The sequence below is a fragment of the Gymnogyps californianus genome, chromosome 13 (genome assembly GCF_018139145.2).
Source record: "Gymnogyps californianus isolate 813 chromosome 13, ASM1813914v2, whole genome shotgun sequence".
Lineage (NCBI taxonomy): Eukaryota > Metazoa > Chordata > Aves > Accipitriformes > Cathartidae > Gymnogyps > Gymnogyps californianus.
The window spans coordinates 6,050,538-6,071,768 of NC_059483.1; the positions used below are offsets into that span (position 1 = coordinate 6,050,538).

At 44.0% G+C, this 21,231-nt stretch overlaps 1 protein-coding gene across 1 annotated transcript in view; it reads right to left on the reverse strand.

Annotated features, from left to right (window-relative positions):
* LOC127021668 (uncharacterized) overlaps positions 1-21,231 on the reverse strand; it is a 35,924-nt gene that overhangs the window by 7,455 nt on the left and 7,238 nt on the right. The window contains exons 3-9 of the mRNA XM_050904862.1: positions 20,959-21,050; positions 19,720-19,952; positions 12,306-12,542; positions 10,762-10,839; positions 9,277-9,493; positions 4,368-4,576; positions 3,769-3,841 (exon numbers count right to left, since the gene is read on the reverse strand). Coding sequence (XP_050760819.1) covers positions 3,769-3,841; positions 4,368-4,576; positions 9,277-9,493; positions 10,762-10,839; positions 12,306-12,542; positions 19,720-19,952; positions 20,959-21,050 — 1,139 coding nt within the window. The remainder of the gene's footprint in view (positions 1-3,768; positions 3,842-4,367; positions 4,577-9,276; positions 9,494-10,761; positions 10,840-12,305; positions 12,543-19,719; positions 19,953-20,958; positions 21,051-21,231) is intronic.

Genomic DNA, 21,231 nt, shown 5'->3' on the forward strand with positions numbered 1-21,231 from the left:
TGCAGTGTTCCCAGGAAAGCTACTTAAGGACAAATCCCCAGTGGGTGTAAAGTGCTTTAAACCCATGGGAGTCAAACCGAGGCGGTCCAGCTGTTGGGGTTTACACCCACAAAGTGTCTCTCCTTGGACTTTTCTGGCTGCCGTTATGACTTTATTAAACAAATCCAGTGCAAAGCACTGATCCATAATTAGCACCGTATCGGTACTGAGCATCACTGAGTTGCCGACTCTTTCATGGAGGGAGAGTGGGCAAAAATCGGTGCTAAATATCAGTAATCACAAAGGCAAGCAATTGTAGCCTGCGGGGTTAGGTAACGCTGAACCCTGGAGGAAAGTGAATGGCTGCATTTGTGTAAGGTACAGCAGGCAAACCCCACAGCATTTTGATAAAAGCACATAAGCAGCACTGGTAGATGGCACTAAATTGGGCTTAATATATGAAGTTAAGCTGGTGCATTAGTTCTAGATCGCTACCATCCATGGTATCCCAAGATATCCACTATCGCTTTTATTGACTAGAACTATTGGGTTTGAGTATGTCAATTTAAAGGGTGAAAAGAAGATGATAACAAGTTGAGTTATCCAAACTCTGAAAGAGCCAAAAGCCCTGCTGCAAATTACTTAGCATGTGAACAAGGGCCTTCGCCTTCAACACAGATGTTTGTGAACAGAGTTAAAGCACACACATGATGGGAGCAACAATTAGCGTTTCTTTTTTTCTGCATGTGCTGAAGGTTTGCTCAGAATTCGGAGGCCTTTCGCTTGCTACAAAGAGCTTTTCACACCATGGCCCCCTCTGCCAGCATTTATTCTGTGCTCATTTTTTGTTCAATATGAAATAATTTGCATTTTGACCAGCAGAACCGCCTTGCCCTCTGCGTGTGCCTGTTGCCCCCCAGACACAGTGCGCCGTGTGGGCTCTCGAAAAGATGTGGAACGTAATTTCTTGATTAATTGCCATGCATCAGCTCCAAGTTACATACAACTTCGGTAGTTAACCTTGTAACCTCCCAAAAGCAGTTCTTTGCTAAACTTTCCAAACATGTCTGTTTGTGATAAATCATTCAGCGTTTGCTAAGAGGATAAGAGTTTTGGCACCGGCTCTGCACCTCTAGCACACGTGAGTGAGAACAGCAAGTTGCTGCAAGCTATCGGAATCAGCTTTCTGATTTGGGGTGGGTGCTGAGACAGGGTTTTCAAGAGTCCTTCCGTGTAAATGCTTTTGTCTGCATAAGAATGTCTAAGGAAGGTAATTCAGAAGATGAAATTTCCCCCTCCTGAGACACTTGGCCCCTCTCAATTGGAAGAGCTCGAGAAAAAGCCATCGGGCGCTGTGAAGCTCTGGTGCTGGGTGGGCTTTCTGCAGCTGAGCACCCCGCACCACCTCCTCTTTCCTTAGCTAAGGTCGTCTCTTATAGACGGAAGAGCAAATCTGCAACCCTCCAAACTCATACAAAACGGGGCTAGAGCTTGTGAATAAAGCTATGCCTCCAGCAGTGTCACCAAAAAAATCTGAATTTGTAAGGCTTCTAGGAAGCGAGGACACTCACTCCTGTTTCAGACGGAGAAGATGGGAGGAAAGCAGATAAAAATGCTGCCAACATCAGCTGCATTACATTTTAAACACCTGACACTATGTTTTTGCAACCTTGTTTGGTGCATAAGGCTTCTAGCCTGACCTTGAAGCAGCCATGTGATGTTCATGAGAGGTGCCCACAGACAGAGAAGAGCAGACCACTTCCCACTGAAGATATTCACTGTAAAAATTGCAGATCTGGGTTACACCTGTGCAAATCGCAGAGCCGCAGCAGCCTCGTCGCCGCGGCTGAAGCATACGTCTGGAATAATTCCAGTGAAATACCAGAATCAAAATGCACATATGCAAAATGTATGCAGCTTATCTTTAATTAATTAAAACTGATTCTGAGCAGTGTATCGGGAAAAATCACAAACAAAAACCTCCCTATCCTGCTAAGTGTCTCCTCATTTTCCTGTATCTCTGAGGAAGGACTCAACCTACAACAACAAAAAAAACCCATCCCCTAACTATTTCTAGAAACATTTCATACTATGCCAGTTGGCCAACATACTTAAATAACCAACCAACCAACATATTTATTTAACATTCAGCAGATGGACATGATATGAACATCGTGGTTTTCAGTCGTAGTTTTATAACTACTAGATTTTTTCAATGCCAAGATTCAAACAGGTTCAGAAGGTAAACACATCTCTTCATCTCTTAACTTCTGGCCTAGCACCCATTAACTTTCAATGACATGTAAACGCATCTTGCGATGACCTTTCCAGGCAGCTCTCAGGGTTGCTTTCCAGTGTTTGTTCCTGCTCCAGGACCGATACCACCCTCAAACGTGATCCCCATGTGGGTCTCAGTGGACTTGGCATGCCAGCCAAGGAGGTGCAGCCCCGAGTTGGGGCTGGGATGGATGCCGTGGTGGAATGGCATTACCGCCCGGCTCAGCAGAACTGTGCCAGGGCCTGATGGAGAAGCTGGGAAATGTCTCTCCTTAAGCAGTGGAGAGCACTTCTGGGCTGCAAGAGTAAGGCCGGGAGCAGTGTGGCAAACCAGCAGACCCCCTCGCTGGTGCTCATTTCCAGGGCTTCATAACTTTCTCTAGGGTGGAATACTTCCCGGTAAATTTTGCTTTGCGACGATGGTGTGGACGGTGACAGCTCAAGCCCAAACCAGAGCCCCACTGCACAGAGCAGAGCACAAAAGTCTTGGGCATTTGAAATTTAAAGCTTTACATTCTCTTCAAAATTATTTTTCTTTGGGAGATTTTGTAACTCTACAAAGCTTGGGCAGAGGGATGGTGCCTGTGTTTAAACATAAGTAAAACAGCTGGTAAAGACACTTGAAAAAAAGATTAACAACAACATTATAAATGCATTTTTGAAGACACATTTAAAGTTACTGTGCAGTAAACTGAGCAGAATGTCACAGAATGTCAAACTGGGCACAGTAAAAATAAATGTTATTCCCAAGGAAAATAAAAAGACTGCATATTTATGTAACATTCAGCAGATGGACATGATATTAATACAGGGGTTTTCAGTTGTACTTTTATAGCTACTAGATTTTCTTGCCTAACTTGGCAACCCAAGGCACCATTTGATTTTTGGATTCGGACAATACTGCAACAGATGTCCAGACCAATAAAATAAATTCCTAAAGGGCTATGCTTAATTTGTGTAATTGATCAATTTTTGTTACATGGGCCTCAGTTCACCAGCATGTAACTGCCTTCCAGATTAGCTCAGCAGTAGGGATTTCATTCCATATGTTACAATGGTTTATTGGCGCTTTTGACGACACTGCTGATTCAGCAGCGTTGGCGGAGACACCTGTTGGCAACGATAATGAAATAAAACCCGCGGGTACCGGGGCGAAAACCGGCGCAAAAGCTTTCTGGTGGCTTGTAAACATCACGGGGGCACAGCTTCCCGCACTCAAACGCGTTTGCCTGAAATTACTGGGGAGCGCACCGGCACCTCTCCCATGCCATCAGTGCCTCGGAGTCAGAGAAGGTGACTCCGCCTCTTCTATAAAAAGTAATAAGTGCTCTAAAACATAGAGGACAGATAAATGTTGAAAAATGATATCAATAAAAATTTTGTAGTACATTTCCTCTAATACAAAATGTCAGTGATTTACTCCTTCCCAATACAGGTTTAATTGATTCAAATAGCATCGGTAGTAATTAAAATATGGATTCTGAAGCACAACTGTTAGCTCTCATCACTCACCTATTAAACTTGCCATAGATGCTGTGTTAATTATCTTCCCATATCCTTGATTCAGCATAATGCGGCCTGCAGCCTGTGACAGAAATTAAAGGAAAGACCAGTGACCCTTTTTGTGATTGTGCTAATAATGACATGATAATAAATTAGTCTTCACTTTTCAGAAGAGTTTATGTGCTAACACATTTTTTTTAAGCACTTGATATAAAAACTTGGTATGAAAATGGCTGATGCAGGAAAAATCCCATTGCCACTTCAGACTCTCTTCACTGTTGGCAATATTTTTTCAAAATAATCACTAATGTCAGGAATGGCCCCCCAAAGCTGTCTGGTTTTCAATATGTGTCAAATAAACACCCTCCGAAAAATCTGGCCATTGTCAAATGCCTGGGCTTGGGCAGCCAGTAAGTACCGGCTGCTTTTGAAAATATTGACCAAAATCTGTAATTGATGTAAAGCAAATCTCTCCTTAACTCCACCAAAACTAGGACCAATTTTATTGTGATAATTAGTAATAAAGTGTTATTAAATCTTGGTAAAGTAAATGCTTAGAAAATTATTACCCATTTGCAAAACAAACTAGTACAACATTTCACACTTACTTGGCAGCACAAAAATAATCCTCGTAAATTAACATTAAAAGTTTTGTCCCATTCTTCTAGGGAAGTATCTTCGCTTGCAGAGTTCATATTGACTCCCGCATTGTTGCATGCAATATGAACTGTGCCCCAGCGAGCTACGATTGTATCCACCATCCTTTGCACATCCTCGGGTTTGCTTACATCTGCTGCGAGGGCAATGCTTTTAATCCCTGCATTAAAATAAGAGTGATGAAGGCACTACAGGAATTCATAAAGAAAAAAAACAGATCTATTTGATGATTATTAATTCATATATATATGTATTTTATATATATATATTTGTGCCACCTTAATTCATTGCTCCACAAATTGTAGCAAAATGGGTGTTTGTTATAGTAATACTGCTATTAAAGTTGCTAACTGGTGCGAGGTTTGCTTGTTGGAGGCAAACATAAAACCGAGGTATGAGAGTGGAGTCTGCCACTCCACCAGGACGAAGCTTGGAACACTGCACCATCTTCTGTCCAAAGCCTCAACTGCAGCTTCCCCGTCCGTGAGCAGTTCCACAGAGAGCATCACTCGCGGGTGGATGGTAACACCTCAGGAACAAAATAAAGCAAAGGACTCTCTCATTTGCTCAAATGAAGATGGTTTTTATGCCAGTTCCCCCGAAGATGCTGCAGAAATCAAACCAATTTGTCCAAAAAGTGGTCTCTGGATGAACCACAGCATCCAGACAGCTGGGAGCCTCAGACAAAACCAAACTGGTTTTAGGTAGGAGCTAACTATCCGTAAATATCTTCATTTAATTTACTATCAAAATCAGCTATAAATACCCTTATTATTAAACAAAATAAGCAGCCTACTGAGGCACCTGATGCCAATGGGATTATACCCATCCTGAAAGTCAAACAAAGCTACACCAGTAAGGGCTGTGGTGAAACGGGTCTTAACTCACAAGGAGGGAGGCAGCCACTGGGCTTGGACCATAGATCACCAGTCTGCAAGCAAACAGTGCACAGGCAGGAAGTTACAGCTGTTAAAGCAAGACTTTTTGCTTCTATTTAAATGGAAAATTTATTCCCCTTTGGTCCTTTTTTAGATCATTCTAATAAAAAATTTAAAAGAAGCCTTAAACCTATGCTAGGAGAATAGGAGAAGACTCTCCTAAACTGAAGCTTTGAGATGGAGGCTTCCATGAAAGCAAGGCAAAGCAATAATTGCCCAGTGATGTTTGAAGAAAATGACAGGAAAGAGTCTTTTGGATGGAAAAGCTCCTCTTGATCTCCAGTGCCTCCAGGAGCCTGCCAGAGCGCACACCCCGAGGTGATGCTGGTCTGGGGTGCTCCCCACGCCAGGCCGTGGGAGCTAATGTCCCTTCGGGCCTTCAGCTATGCCCCGTCCCCTTGCTTTCCGCAGCAGAGAAAAGGGCAGACCCATAATACAGCCACCTACAAAAATGAATGCACGTTCTGCCACAAAACAAGACCTCTTATTTTATCGCAGGTTTTATGCTAAATATGCTGAAAGAATAAGAATAGCCAGACAGCCCCGTTGCTCCTCCTAATTGTTATCAAGACATGTAACATAGAGGGAGCTGCTGCAATCTTTCTTATTCAATTTACAGACAAAATGGGTGCAAGCGTGTTACTAATGGTAACAGAATGAGGCTCTTCACCTGCCCTCCAACTCTCACCCCATTTATGGCTTCGTCTTATACAATAGTTCATAAAAACAGGACAAAAGGTGCCACGCGTGAGTGTCTAGCGAAGAAGCAGTGAAGGCACACTCACTTCAAACCAGAGTCCCACACTTGACCTTATATCAATTCAGCTGATATCCCTGCACTCTGAGAGAGGGAAAAAAACCACTCTCTGTCTCTCCACTGTCCCCCCAAACCGTCTGTTAAAAATAATAAATGAAATAAACTATGGAAAAATAGCTTAAAATCTGTAGTCCCAACCAGAGGTAAGACACCCAACACATGACTGTGCTGCTACATGCATGACGGTGCCAGTGCATCTCTGCAGTCCTCTGTTTGTTTTATGATGCTCGTGGAGGCAGTTTTGTGATGAGAGGGGCAGGAGAGGAGCCCAGTGGCTCCGTGCTGGAGAGACAGCAATGTGCCGAATCTGCCCGAGGTGCCCTTCTGCAGGGGACATGTACACGGCCCCCCTGCCACGGGCTTCATCTCTGGTCTCTCAGTATAAATGGAAGTAAAACATTGCATGTAGACAAGAAGATCAGAAGTGACATTGTGGGGAAAGCATTTGCATAGTTTACAGTGAAAATGCACATTTTAAAAATCCCATCAGGCTAATTCTTCCCTTAAGGTACTGGCAGTGATTCCCCCTGAAGACAGAGGGGTATGTAGTGGAAGGTAACCCTTAGGATTTTTTGGTTGTGTTTCATCATTTTTGGTTCTTCTGTCAGGATCCGTTAGCCACTGTTGAAAAAGGTATTCACGCAGGATATAAAAACAAAGACCCCTGTAGCCAAGGGACATACACCCGAGTTGTCTAAGAAAGCTAAAACTGAGATCACAGAGGTTCTGATGTTTAAAACTCATCATGAAATGATGGCACCATCCCAAAAGACAGTAAAGGGCTCCTTGGTATAAGCAGCAAAGCAGGTTTAAGAAAGCCAAGCAAAATGCTTTGAAAAAGTATCAGTATGGGAATGACTTGGGGCATTGCGTTTCCAACTTTGAGTTAGAGATCCACAACCAAAGAGGGGGAAAAAAAAAAATTACAGCTCCTTTGTGCTTATTATAGCAGCAAAAATATGTATTAATACTACGATTGCTTCAATTTACTCGTGAATATTTTGAGAGTAAAGCTAGCTGAACCTCTTTGTCAAAATTTATTTCCAACAGAGTATGTTACTTCTTTGAAGCCAAAATGTTTCATGGAAACATATTGATTTCAACAAAAGTTTTCAAGGGAAAGCTTCTGAGGTCCAGGCTAGACTCTCTAGTTACCTCTGGAGAGAAAGAGATTGAAAACCTGACCTTTTCAGATCCTTTCCAAAAATGGGCATTTGGATATAATTCCCTTTCACAAAAGCATTACAAAGTTTGGGTTTTGTTCCAACAAGGAATGACAATAAATTTGAAACCTCAAAAACCGTCATGAGATGGAATAGATGTGCCCTGACCAGCTGCACCGGTCAAGTTGATAGAGAATATTTGACCTCAAAGGATAAAGATGTGTAAAGGCTGAGAAGGGAGATTTTCTTTACTTTAGACTGCAATAATATTTGCTATGCCTCATGACCTCTCCGACTGCATTTTGTAACATTCCCCCACCTCCTCCAGGCTTGCAGCCCACCGGTGAAGAAGCAGAGATGTAGGGCAGCCATTGAAGGATGGATGATCAAACTCCTACTGAAAATACCCTGGAGATAAGTTAAGTTAGGTTTCAAATAGGCTGTTGGCATCCAAAGTCTCATGGCTCTATCAAGTAGCCCATTTCTATCTGAATAGCTCTACTTGATATGCAGGATCTCACTGTGAAAAAATGTCCAAAAGGCAAGTTAACTTGTAGGGCACAGCTACTTTGTGCCAAGACCATATGGCTTCAGTGCATAAGAAAATGAAAAGCTTCAGGGAAGGAGGGACTGGATGACTGAAGAATTTGTAATAGGAGCTGGACACTTTCTATTCCAGGTCGTTATTTGGGATCAGACCAGCAATCAAAGCTTTAACCATTACACTGATACTCAGTGTAAGGTGTCTCCGGCTTACTAGAGCTGGGGTTGTACAGACTGAGAATTTTTAAGATGTTCTCTGTGGAGGCTCGGGTGGTATCAAAACCAGAACTGAACCATTCCTCGCCCTTCCTCAGGAAGTTGTTTGAGACAGGGTGATAGAAATACATCTGCAGGGGCTGGTTTCGCTGAAGAATATGGTTTCCAATGGCCCAATCCCTTTCTGAAGTCAATGGGAATGTGAAAATTTCCTGGGTAAAGCCCCGTCTTTAGAGGCAATGAAGTACTGAACTTCGAAGAAGGCTCGGTTGTAATCTCACAAAAGGAATTATAAAATGAGTAACACTTCCTTTCTTTTCTCATTAAAATTATATTTCCAGTTTTCTTTTTCCCCTTTACAATTGCATTTAGGATGACTCTAGGGGAAAATTCAATTTTATGTTACATTTTCTGTTTTTACTGCTAAAATAGAAGTGACTTGCAGAGGATTTTACCTCTTATTTGGGATTTTAGTTATTATGTCTGTCAGTATTTTGTTCCTATATCTGACCTTGCATGCATGTTTGAAAGAACTATAGCTGAGGGTTTAAAAAATGACTTTGTTTCAATTTGAGGGCACAATGAGAGATTTAGGCTGACAACACCTCTACCTTGTTTTGGTGTTTTGGCTCATGGTCGAGCCATTAAGCCTGGAAGAGGTGCCAGGGAGGGGGTACGTGCTAATGAGTTTGTAGGCCATATCTGTCATCCATCCTTAGTGAAGCCTGAGGTGCCTTGGCTGCTGCATGATTTACTCTGAGGAACACCATCTCTGTTTGTTCAGTGCAGGTGATACAGATCTCATTGGCAAGAGGTGGCCCTTCTCTGTCCCTGTCAGTCATGGCTCACCGCTGTGTTTCCTTCGGGCACTCTTGGCAAGGAATTTTATTGGGATCGCTTTGCCTCTCTGGTTGAGTTTATCTTGACAAATAACTCCTGCAGATGATGTGATATCGATGAGTGTTTGCTGAGACAACGCTGATGTCCAGCCTGGGCAGGAGAAGCTTTGTGACCATGTATTTGCTGTTTGAAACTCCTCTGCTCTAGCCTATTCCCCGTCAGGGCTGGATGGAAGATAATTGCACTGCAGAGAAAGGGTCAGGTTTGAACAAGGAAGCAGCCCATTACAGCACTCATCACTGGCTTGTGTACAGCAGGACTTGCAGGTCAATCCCGTGCTTACCTTTGAGGCTGAGCTCACACACCACTGCTTCTGCCTTTGCAAGGACCAGATCCACAACGGCTACTTTAGCACCGGCTTCCCCCAACGCGTGAGCAAAGGCTCTTCCAATTCCCTGCCCTCCACCTGTGACATAGGCCACCTTGCTATCCAAACGCAGCCGGTCAAGGATGTGGCGCCTGTTGTAACCCCAGAAGACGTCATCCCTCACCACTTCTTTCTAAAACAAAAACATATATACATTGCACAATAAGGTGCAAAGCTCAGTAAGCGATAGCTATGAAAGACTCTGCCTGTGAGAATGAGGTGGGAGCACGAACAGGGATCCATGTCTTCTTGGCCCATTATTTAATACAAAAGGTATGACTAATTCAAGCCAAAAGCCACCCTTATCCCTCCAGATATTAGTCTCAATAGGAGCACTAAGGTGCAAGACAATGGAGCAGAAGGGCTGTGGTTTGGGGAGATGCACCGACCACTCCGCTTACATGAGAACAGGGTATGGTGTTTCCTGACCTGGCTTCCAATGGGAGATGGGTCAGGTACAATGTCTTAGAAGATGACTGATTAAGTCTTCCAGTTATTTCATCCCCAGGGCCCAATCCTGCCTTCAGGCTCAGCTGGCTCCAGGAAGGCATGGAGGCTAAGAACAAGTTTCCAAAGGCAGGATTTGGCTCAAGTGGAGTGCAATCAAAATATCTTCACGAGGCTGGTGCGCAAATAAAGGTATCAGCCAATAACTTAAACCAAGCTGTCATCTGATCAGCTGCCATACATCATTTCCCCCTGACTGGAATCAAAATGGAAAATACAAGATGTTTAAAATATTGAGTTTGAAATGCCAGGAATTACCAGTGGGTGTAGCTTTGGGAGCACTCAGAAACTGCAAAACAATCAGAATGTTTGGGACTGGATATACCGAGTTAGGCCATTATGATTCCAGATGGGAATTTCATTACAGCTGGATGATGCCCACTACGTAAAATGGAGAAAGATAAAAGCACCATCTTTTCCACAGGACAAGCAAAATCTAAGGTCATGAAAATATTCAGCTCAGAGACCATAGGAGGGCATCATGTGCTGCCTTTGGGCAAAAAAAGAGCTACTTCAGAAATACTGCATTGTTTCATTATGGCTGGGCCCCAGCTCCATCTGCCCACACTCCCCTGCACGGGAAGGACCGGAGAGCACCGGGCACAGACACCCGGCGAGCAGCATGCCAGCCGCTCCAGGGATTTATCACAGCACCGGCATGGCTGATCCAAAAGACTTTGCAAGGAATCAGCATTTAATAGCTTCAGTGTAACCCTGGACTAGTGAGGCTAATATGTGCCAAGCCCTAAGCTGGCAAGCCTATGCTGCACAGCACCACGGCACGACAGAACGTGAGTTTGGGCTCTCGCCACCAAACCCCTGGAAATTATTTTGTCATTGTCCTCAGCAGAGTCAAAATTTTCCCAGAAGCGCTCACAGAGAGGAAATACACACCTTGGATTCAATCACTGCATCTGGAGGTGCAGGGCTCCTTCGAATGATGCTCAGTCCACTCTGCACAGGTAAAATTATCTGCAAATACAACACATACACACACAGTTCTCAACTGCTTTGTACCTGGCTTTCCATCACCCAAATTCCACTGATATGAAGGATAGTCCTTCCTTCCTTAGGCCACAATAGCTTTTCTCCTACTCCTATTCTTTAGCTGAAATTCCTTCCAACACAAATATGTCAGGCATTTGTATTTGCTCACATTCCTCTTCCAAACTCACAGCTTCCACAACTGCCAGGAAAAAAATGCAATTTTGTCTCTCCGTTTTCTAAATCAGTGCCAGCTGCTGAGGTTTCTGGGTTTCCACCGCCTGGCTAATGCTGTCATGAGGATATTCCAGTCTTATTCTTGGAGCTCAGCAAACCATAATAGCAACACTTTGGTGTTCTTCAGCATTTGCTGGAACATCTGTCCTGCACCCATAGATGAACGTCAGTGGATTTTGCCACCTACCTGCTCTGATACCGTTATCACACTTTAGTGAAAGCTGCACTCAGTGTTGGTGATTCAACACCAACATCAAACTATTAGAACATTAGATACGGAAACAACATGCTATTTACATGCATTGAATGGCTAACAGTAAGATTCAAGGCATGGAAAATTGTCGTTAATCTTTCCCTCTTCTACAAAGAAAAGCTGTTGCTCCTGGTACATTAGCTGATAGTTGTGTTGATGAGAGAATAAATACAGAATCATAGGAGGCACCTCTAGAGGCCGTCTGACCTGCAGAGAGACAAGGACCTTAAGGCTATGAGGCGCACACCAAAACTCTCTGGGCATGAGCCTCACACCCCTGTCCCGCGGAGAGCTATGGCAGGGGCGAGTGTGGGAGGAGGCGCCTGGGAGGGAGGTGGCAGACCTCGGCTGTCCCACCATGGCACCAGCCTTGCAGTGCAGAAGGGCAGGCAGGGATCCGGCCATCCTCGGTGGCTCCCCCCAGCCACAGCAGCCCCTCTGCCACCCTCGTGCAGCCATGGCACGAGAGCAAGCTTTGCAGGCTGGTGGCTACTGCCCTGGGGTAGCATCATTCATGCCTGCTATCAAAGCCCTGAGGGATATGTGTCTAATTTTGCCTCTAAAACCACAGCATATTGTTTATACATCCTCTTACTTCTTTTTTTCTCTCCTGCTGGAGTAGGACTTTGTTGACTCCTGTTGTGCTGGTGATGCCCTACAGCCTCCAGAGCCTTTAAAGCGGAGCGGCTGTTCCTTGGTTGTACTGTAGAGCTGATTATTCACTCTTAAGTGCTCCACTTTTATCTTGCCTTTAACACTCTATATGATGTAGACAGAGAGTAGGGACCATTTCTGAATATAGAAACTTGTACATAGAGCTCAAGTGAGGTGAATTATAATAAAATTTGAGTTCATTTTAGGTCCTCTAGATAATGGCACCAACAAAAGAAACATTTTAAAGAGTGCTTTGCAAAATCCATAGATACAGTACCACGGGCACCTTAACCAATTGCATTGCACTAACCTGCTCAACACGAGGATCTGAATTAATCACTGTATTTATTTTTCTGACAGCTAGTACATTTTCATCAGATATGTTCTCCAGGTAGACTTGTCCTTTCATGAGTGTATTCTCTACACAGATCACTGCATCCATTCTCAGCAAGTGGTTATCCATGACAAAGCTGTAGTAGTTAACAGCATTCCTTTGATCAGCATCAATAAAGACTATATCAAAGTGCTCGTCCTCAGCATGTAATGCCTGGAAAAAAATTATGTTGGAGAAAACACTAATTATTTACCTGAAAATTCAAAGTCTTGCCATTAAAATGTCCTTTATATAAAACCCAAACCAGAGAGAACCCTGTTTTTGTAAGGTAACATTGCTAGAATTACTTCTGTAGATCTTGGGAGTTTTCCATGCTTTGCAAACAATTCTTCGACAACGCTGGCGTCCAAAACTCTGAACCTCTCAAAGAAAATCAGGATATCAAAGAGGATGGCTCACCCCAGCTTGTGGTGTTGAAAGTCACAGCAGAAACCTCTGCATATCTAGAGTCAAAGCAAATGGATCCATCAGGGTAGGGGAGAGGACTGGCATCAAACCCTGCGGCTGAGGTGCTGCAATAAGTTATCTCTTCTTAAAAGGGTAACCATCAACAAATTGAAGAGTGGCAATTATATCAGTCTGGGAAAAAGAGGCATAAGGCTGATCCTGGGAATTGCAAACTAGTGAGTCCCACTTCAGTAGCAGGAAAATGGTTGAAATCCCAATTAATAACAGAATTATAAAGCACATAAAAGAACAGGTCATGATAGAGATAAAGCAGCACAGCTCCTGTGAAGGAAAATGATGTTTCTTTAATCTAAAAAAAATGCTTTGGATGGCTCAGCAACAGAGAGGATAAAAGAGAACTGGCTGCTATCATCTAATTGGATTTTCAGAAATGTGGCACACCTTCCCTCCAAGCAGGCTGCTGATGATAATGTATAAAAGTGTTGATGGATGACCAGATGGGAGCCTTTACAGCCTTCTCCTGTGGCAGTTAATGCACTCGCTGCCCAAGAGGCTGCTATGGAATATTTCAGATTCCATCTGGGACTATTTAACTGCATCTGTGTGCGTTGCAATGAAACAACGGCTCATCCACCTATCTCGGCAAGCAGAAATGCTTTCAAGTCTTGGCATTTCGAGTGAGAAGAGAAGCAATTATGTTTTCCAGAACTCACTGTTTCTACCACAACTTTTAACAGTACTTCTTGCGTCCAGATTTCCCTTTTGTGTTTGGAGACATTGTGCACAATGAGTGATGAGCGATCCCCTGAGATGTACAAGAGAAAGCATCAATAACAAACGGCAACAGAATGTGAAAAACTACTTTGTTTTCAGGAGTGAGGTTGATGGCTCCCAAACAGAGATTTCAGGAGCCTTTCTGAAGCAGGGAGTGCGTCATTCAGACGAGGAAATAGCGGGAAGTGGATGGCTGAAGCTCTGAATTACTCTGTTGTGCAAACTGGTGTCATTGTGAGCTTGTTAGTGGTTAAGAAATTAAGCCTGCCTGAGAGCCTGGAGAGTCACACTTAACTGCAGATGCTTGATAGCACAGAAGCTCTGCCAAAAGCATTCATGAGTCCACATTTAGGACACCTTTTGATACTACGCTATAATGAAAGAAGACCTTAAGGCCAAATATATGCTGGTTTATAATAAATGTAGCAGAAACTGGGACATCTGGTTTCCTGGGATTCACCTTTTCATTTCATGACCAGTAAGAAAATTTTGCCCTGCTTCCCCCTTGAGCTGTACTGGGGGAAAGCAGCAGGAACATTTTTGCTACTGTGGAAGATCATCTTATATCAGGTTGCAACTCAGCTAGTCTGTCCAATGTAGATACTTCAGGAAGGGTCAGAAGATGAAAGCTGGGAGGAGGAGTCCATCAGGAAGAGAGATTAGGGGTCTCATTCCCCAGAGAGAAGAGCCAAAGCCAAATTCAAGTAATTATCATGACTTATCACTACTTTCTGACTTGTAACCTTCCCGGGCGGAGGAGGTGGGGGGCAGACATTCAGAAGCAGATGTGGCCATCTCTGAACATATGTTACTACTGCTCTGTGGTATGGCTCCCTAATGAAAAAGAATCTCACTTTTATGCATTTACTTCATTATGTCCATATGGAGTTGTGTAGCTCTTTGGATATTAGCTGGACTTCTCATTTCAGCCCTCTTTCTCTACTGTCTACCTGCTGACAGCTTATCTCCTTCTTATCTGTCTTCTGATAGAGATAAACCACCTTTTAACTTCACAGCTTTCATCCCAGGAGGGTGCCTGTGTTGTATGTGCATCCAGCACACGCCTGTCTTGTCCTTGCACTAGCTGGGTGTGCAAGGCCACCGTTTGGAAGGCATTTCTCTTCTGCCAGTTCATCAAGTCCTGACCAGCGAGCCATGAAGGTCATTTGGGTACCTTTCATTTATTCTAGATACCTAGTACTAGACATCTATATGGAAATGCCTGAATCACTGCCTTGGAGTTCGTACTGGGACCCTGCCATCATTTGAGCTTCTTGTTTCCACAGCTTCAAGACTGCTGTTGGGTTTTCCATATTTAGCTGAAAACAGCTCCAGGCCTATAAGAGGAATCCATGAAATTCCTTGAATCAGCTTTGTCTCTAGAGCAGCATCTACACAAGAGGATAATAGCCACAGGAACAGGAAGGTGCTCCGTTTCCTGGAGCTCCTCGGCTAGCAGAGCACAGATCACCCAGGCAGGCGGTCACCGTGGCCAGGGTACCACACTGGAGAGGGTTTCCTCACTGCCAGCACCCGCTGCTGAACCAAGACAGCCAGAAAGAAAAAAAGCTGCTCTACTGGTAGCTCTGACTGCAGAGCTAAGCACTGGAAATATCAGTGCAGTGATGGAGAGGAGAACTCACTGCTGTCCCTCTCAAAATGGATGAGGGAGTTTAAGAGGAGGGATTGACCACCCTTGTCCTCCCTGAGCAGACTGGCCCAGGCCCTGCCTGGGACCTCACAGCACGTTGGAGATGCCTTTGTCCTTTGCTAGGAGAGAGGCAGAGCCCAAATGTCTCCAACTGTGAGGAAAGCTGAGATCCAGAAGGAAATAATCTGCCTGCAAAATATCCCGCTGAAACTAATTTCCTGAATGTTTACAGTGCAATCCCTGCTCGTTGCTACAGAGGCATCATAGATGGTAACAGATGGCAACAAGAAGTGTCTTAATTCAGAGCAAACTTGGCTAAAATTAATGCTTTTGCTTACAGTGAGTCATTAACTTCCTTTTGGATTAAAAAAGAAAAAAAAAACAAACGTGTAGCAGTGCATTGCATAGAGGACATGCACCAACAGCGAGCATGAGAAAGGGCACAGCAGCACTGTTGACGGATACAGCAAAAGATCAGGGAGAGGACATCCTGAATAAAAACATGAATGAATCTTCTGCCAAAGCTCAGAGAAAACCTTGATTGGAGTCCTGATCAGAGGCAACACTATCTCATAAGGCACATACAAACTCAATCAGAAAAAAATGACTGTCCAGTTCCTTTGATATGGATCATACAGTCAGCATATTTGTAATAAAGATGTACTCAAAACTTATTACCTTCCCTATGCCTTGTTCTTGACCTAAATGTAATAGCAATCCATCCTTAGGGTACACAGAATACATGAAAAAGTACAGCTTCCTTTTAAAACACCATTAGAATATTTTACTGTATGTGGACATACACTCTTGTTACTCCTAAATGCCATTCTATTGAGTACAGTTTATATTCACCGGCAAAGCTAAATCTCTAGGGAAGCTAGAGAGGGAATGCAATTTCTAGTAATAACAGCTCACAACAGTGAATACTATCCACTTATCCCCACAATTTCCAGCTATTTTGGACTCCTTTCTGAATTAACCTTTCATATCAAAAGGAGCAATTCTGCACACTAGAGACTCCGACACAATTTCATGCATAATTTATTCACTCAGTTCAACATTAAACGCAGAGTCCTTGACTTTGTCAAGGTGGATTCTGTTGGCAGACTTCACAAGCAGCAAAACAGGAGAAATGAGATCTGCAGCTCAACCTCTTCACCTATTCTGTCTGGTAAAAGGAGGGAAAAAAAGAAAAAAGAAAACCCCGACATGCTTACACAATGCCCTGCAATCAGCAGAATCTGCTGCAAACACGGTGTTATTTTTTTGTGTTGCGTTTTCGATTTTAAAATGGAAGGATCAAAATCATGGATGGGAATAATTTCCTGGTAGTTTGCATTCCCTCCGGACTCAATCCTGCATGCATTGTTCAACCAAAAGTCCACTGGGAATTAAAGGAAGCTCTTTGTGCAGGATCAGGCCTCTTGCTCACAGCTGATGCATGGCAAGGCACATTATTCAGGCACAGCACGACAGAGTTTAGACTTAAGGAGCTTGTTAGGAAAGGTTTTTAAACGCTGGCCCAGCACATATTGAAGAGGTAGCTAATTCCCACTGAAAGCACCTGTATCAGAGACCGAACCCAAGGAAAGGCTTCCTCTCAGTCCACATTTCAAAATATTACGTAAAAATCGCTGAGGTCGTTGGGCACAGAGGCTTGTGCCATGGTATATGTGAGCTACGTGCTTTGGTGGGGACCTAACCTAGCTTGGCAGCGTCCGTCCCTCACACGTGGGAAAGGTGGATTTTTTTCCATCGTGCCCTCAGGTACCAAATGAACCCCGCTCTGTACCTGAGCTCTGCGGCTCCTGTCTGGTAGTTAGCATCCTTTGACAGCTCAAAATCCCAAATGTTTTGCAGCTGGCTCTGATCTGGGACAAGAGACATGGAAACTGGCAAGCTCCACCAAGGCTGTGCGATAATGCAAAGGAGCAGCAAGAGGCTTCAGAAAGCCTGCTCAAGGTGCTGCTATGGCCTGATGTGCTGCCTTTGCACTGCTCTCTGCTCACTCACAGCCCTGATGAGCCACGGTTGTAGGTGGAAGAGCCAAAGCCACGGGGGTGCTGCAAAGGCCCCGCTGTCTGAGGCGTGCTGGCACAGATGTGTCGCATCCTTGTGGCAACTGCCGCAACATCTGGCAGCTCTCCTTGTAAAGGGCATCGACAGCAGATGTGGACGCAGCACTGGACACATCCTGCAGCACTTGGATGGTACCCTTTACCTGAGGCTAGGATGTAACTCTTGGGTGGACTAGTTTGACACCAGAAATAAGAGTACGTCATATACCTTCTGGCAGTTTGGACTTTCTGAATCATAGCTTCATGCAGCAGAAAAGGACTTCCCTGCCAGGTAGTGTTATTTATATATCATAGGACATTTTTGTGCTTTGAAAGAGCCAGTGCAGCGAGGCAAATCCTCTGCTCCCAGGAGCTTGCACTGCTGCAAAAATTTGAGGAGCAGCAGATAAGCAGAAATCCTGCCCTATTGCACTCGGCTTGGAAGCAAAATTCAGCCATAGTCACCACAGCCAGAAAGCCGCAGTAGACACCTCCGAAGAGCAAGTGGTGGGTGACCGTCTCTGCCCTCTCATTTCTCTAGAGGGACAAGAATGAAACCTAGGGCTGCAGACACCATAGACAACAAAGACAATCCTTGCCAAAGCTTGTTCCAGCTCTCCTGAATCTCACCACGCTTTTCAACAACTGTTAGCCAGCTCTGCTCTAGACCAGCCTCCCTGCAGACAATGGGGGGAACAAACACTGTTGTTCTTCACCTCCTCCATGAAGCTGAGCTGTGAGAGCTTGGCTGTGCCATCCCCAGATCATCTCCTGCCTGTGACTGCCTCGTCCTCCTGCCTTTCAGCATGCCCACGTGGCAGCGGAGGAAGCCTGCTTGGTCTCCAACCTAAACGGGTCTTCTCTAGGAGGGAAAAGGCAGCACGCTGTTCACAGCCTGAGCCTCTTCCATGCATCCGGGTGTGCTCCCCCACGGCCGCCCCACTCCAGCCGGGCAAACCTCAATGAGCCCAAAATGCAAAGGCACCAGAGAGGCCACCAAATGTGTTGCTTCATCATTTACAGCCATTGTGGATTAAGACCTGTAGGACACTGCCGATCGTCCTGATACCAATGACAAAATATCTGCTAGGTCGAGCAACAAAAGTTCAGAGCCCGGTGCAGAAATCCTGCACAGAGAGGTGTCCCCGGTGCTGGGATCTCTCCTGCCAAACACAAGCATCTCTGCTCCCACCAGCTCCAAGAGCAATTTGAAGCCCTGAGTACTTGCAGAACTGGGGTCAGGATGTGCCTTCGCGTTGCAATCGGAGGATATAAAATCAATTGCAACATTCTGTTTTAAGGATTTAATTTTCATGTCTTTGCTCCCTTCTTTAATCTCTACACAGCATGTACTCTGCCTGCCTCTAGATATTTTAATTCAGTCACAGTAAGTCAGTTGCACAGAATGGGCACTAGAGAGCAACAGCAATTCAATTAATTTCACATTCACTGCGGGGAGCTGGGATTTTAAATGCTGCAGATTGCAGGTGATCTGTAACGTTTCGTTTATTCATATACTTGGCAAAGCTCTTTGTTCCTTTCTTATCAAACTTGGAGGTCATGAAAGCCAGAGGTCAGAAAGCTCCTGGCCACTTCATTTTAGAAACAAATATGGTACCTGTTAATGCAAATAAAGTTACAATCAAGCTCATACTGACACATCCAGATTGAAAATGGAATCAGATCAAATTGGTTTGCATTAATAATAGAAAGGCTATATATTTAATGAACCTGGCATGGGCATCACCTATGAGCGTGCTGGACCTGCAGCAACATCCTGGAGATCCATAAACTGGAATTAAAAGTGAGACTCTTCTAGCTGCTAGCAATCACAATCTTTTTCTCTTTCTTGGGACAAAGTCACTAGTCAGAATGAAACAAATATAGCTAATGCGTTTGCTTGCCTGAAGCTTATCACGTTGCTCTGGAAGTGAGAAACTTGGGGTCTAATTGCCCGCAGGGTTTTCAGTAGGGGAGAATAGTGAGAGGTTGTGGTTGAATTACAAACTTCTTCAGGACTTTCCCAATTCTTGCGAACATCGGGAGCAAGCTGTCCTTCTCAAGAGCTGGCTCAGCAGGGCACAGATACACTCTTCCAGCTAGTTATATTTGGAATTAGAGACCCTGAAACAAAGCCCACTCACGTCAAGTAAAACTCTGCCGTTGAAGCCTATCGACCTACATTTAGAGCTTGTGATTCCTCTGATCAAAAAGCTGCAGTATTTTAGTTAAAAAGGAAAAAAACTATCTTGTGTGGCAGAGCTGACCCATATACATTGTCACTAATAAGAAATAACTCCAGTGCAAGAGCGTGTTCACACATTTGCAAGCAAACGAGGGTCACCATCCAGCATTTTGTGGGCAGGAAATGGGACCTGCCCGAAACTCTTTAATCTGCTCTGCACAAGAGCTCCCAAACTCCCCTTCCAACTGACTTTACCTCCAAAGTGTCTGCTATTGGTCCCACTCGCATGCTTATCTTTTTACCATCTGAAGAATAATCAAACGCTTCTTGGCTGTTCACTCCGAGATACGGCGCTTCTGCACATGCAAAGATTTTGCCATCATCTGGCAATTCTTCTGCGATAGCAAGGATACTGTAACCTTTAAGCTTGCCAATTAATAAAATCTTCCTGGCTCTGATCATATGAACAAACATCCTAAAAATTTGGCCTGTTGAAAGACAAGAATGAAAATTTAAAAATAAAATCATAGGAAAGACTGTACCCTGTTCACAATGAAAATTAGATGTACCTTTTAAGTGATCATTAAAAAAAAAAATCTAATCTTAAAACACTTTCAAATAAGGGTTTAACAACAGAATCTGACAAAATTTCATCTAAAATGCAGTTAAAAGACAACAGAATAAAGGGACTGGTTTTAAATGTAGAACCTTTATCATCAATGCTGCTATTGTTCAAGTGCTTGTTAAATAGTGCTTGAAATATTGCATATTTTAACATTCCCCCCATATGAAAATGGCTTTAAGATGTCTCCATATTCTTTCTGGAACCCAGTTAAAAAAAATCACTACATTACCTTGCATTTGCTCTTAGAGTCATTATCCCTAGACAGCACCATCATTTAAGAAATTTATCATCAGTGGTGTCCTTCGAACAATGTATTAGTGTAATACATTATAAGAGTACTTCACTGTGATGATATATTACTCAAAAGATGGGAACATCTGGGAAGAATGAATCTGGGAATAGATTTAGTGTAATAGGCTTTATATGGGGATACAAGCCTGGGTATTGCTACTTGAAAAGGTACAGTGCTTGGCCACAGGCCACCTCCACCGCAAAAGCACGTAAACCCCTGTAAGACGCCACCAAACCCAAACCAACATGATTTTTCCCTTCCTTCCCCTTCCAGCGAGGATGACGATCTCTTTGCTGCTCACTAAGGGATGGGGCTGGCACTGTGAATTAAAGCACTCAGGAGCGTGTGCAGGGGCATAAGGGCACGGGAGGCAAGAGACAGGGAAAATTCGTGCAAAAGGAAGATTGAAGCCTACAGGAAGTTCTTATCTTTCTTTTTAGGTAATTTTCCACATTTTCTGAGCATTTCCATGGCATTCATCCTTTCCCCACTCAAGATGGAGTAGAGGATGATGAACTTTAGTGATAACCTTTACACCAATCTGGTGCAATTTTATTCTCTTGGTTGACCAACTTGCCGTTCAAAGAGCCAGAGGCGCGTTCTTCCTGCAGCCTAGCTCTGGTTTCAGTTCCTCCAGTGTCCCCTGGGCCGTGGTCAGGTGAAGTTTTTCTGGAAAAAGAAAGAAATTTCAACATTATGGTAACAACCAAAATCTGAGTATCCTGCGTGAAAAACAGCAACCAAGAGGGAACTGCTGGAAAAGGTCCATCTGTGCATGAGCATGAAAAATGAGCCCAGAAGCATTACAAATATCCCTAAATTACAATCCTAAGAGGACCTGGCTTGGCAA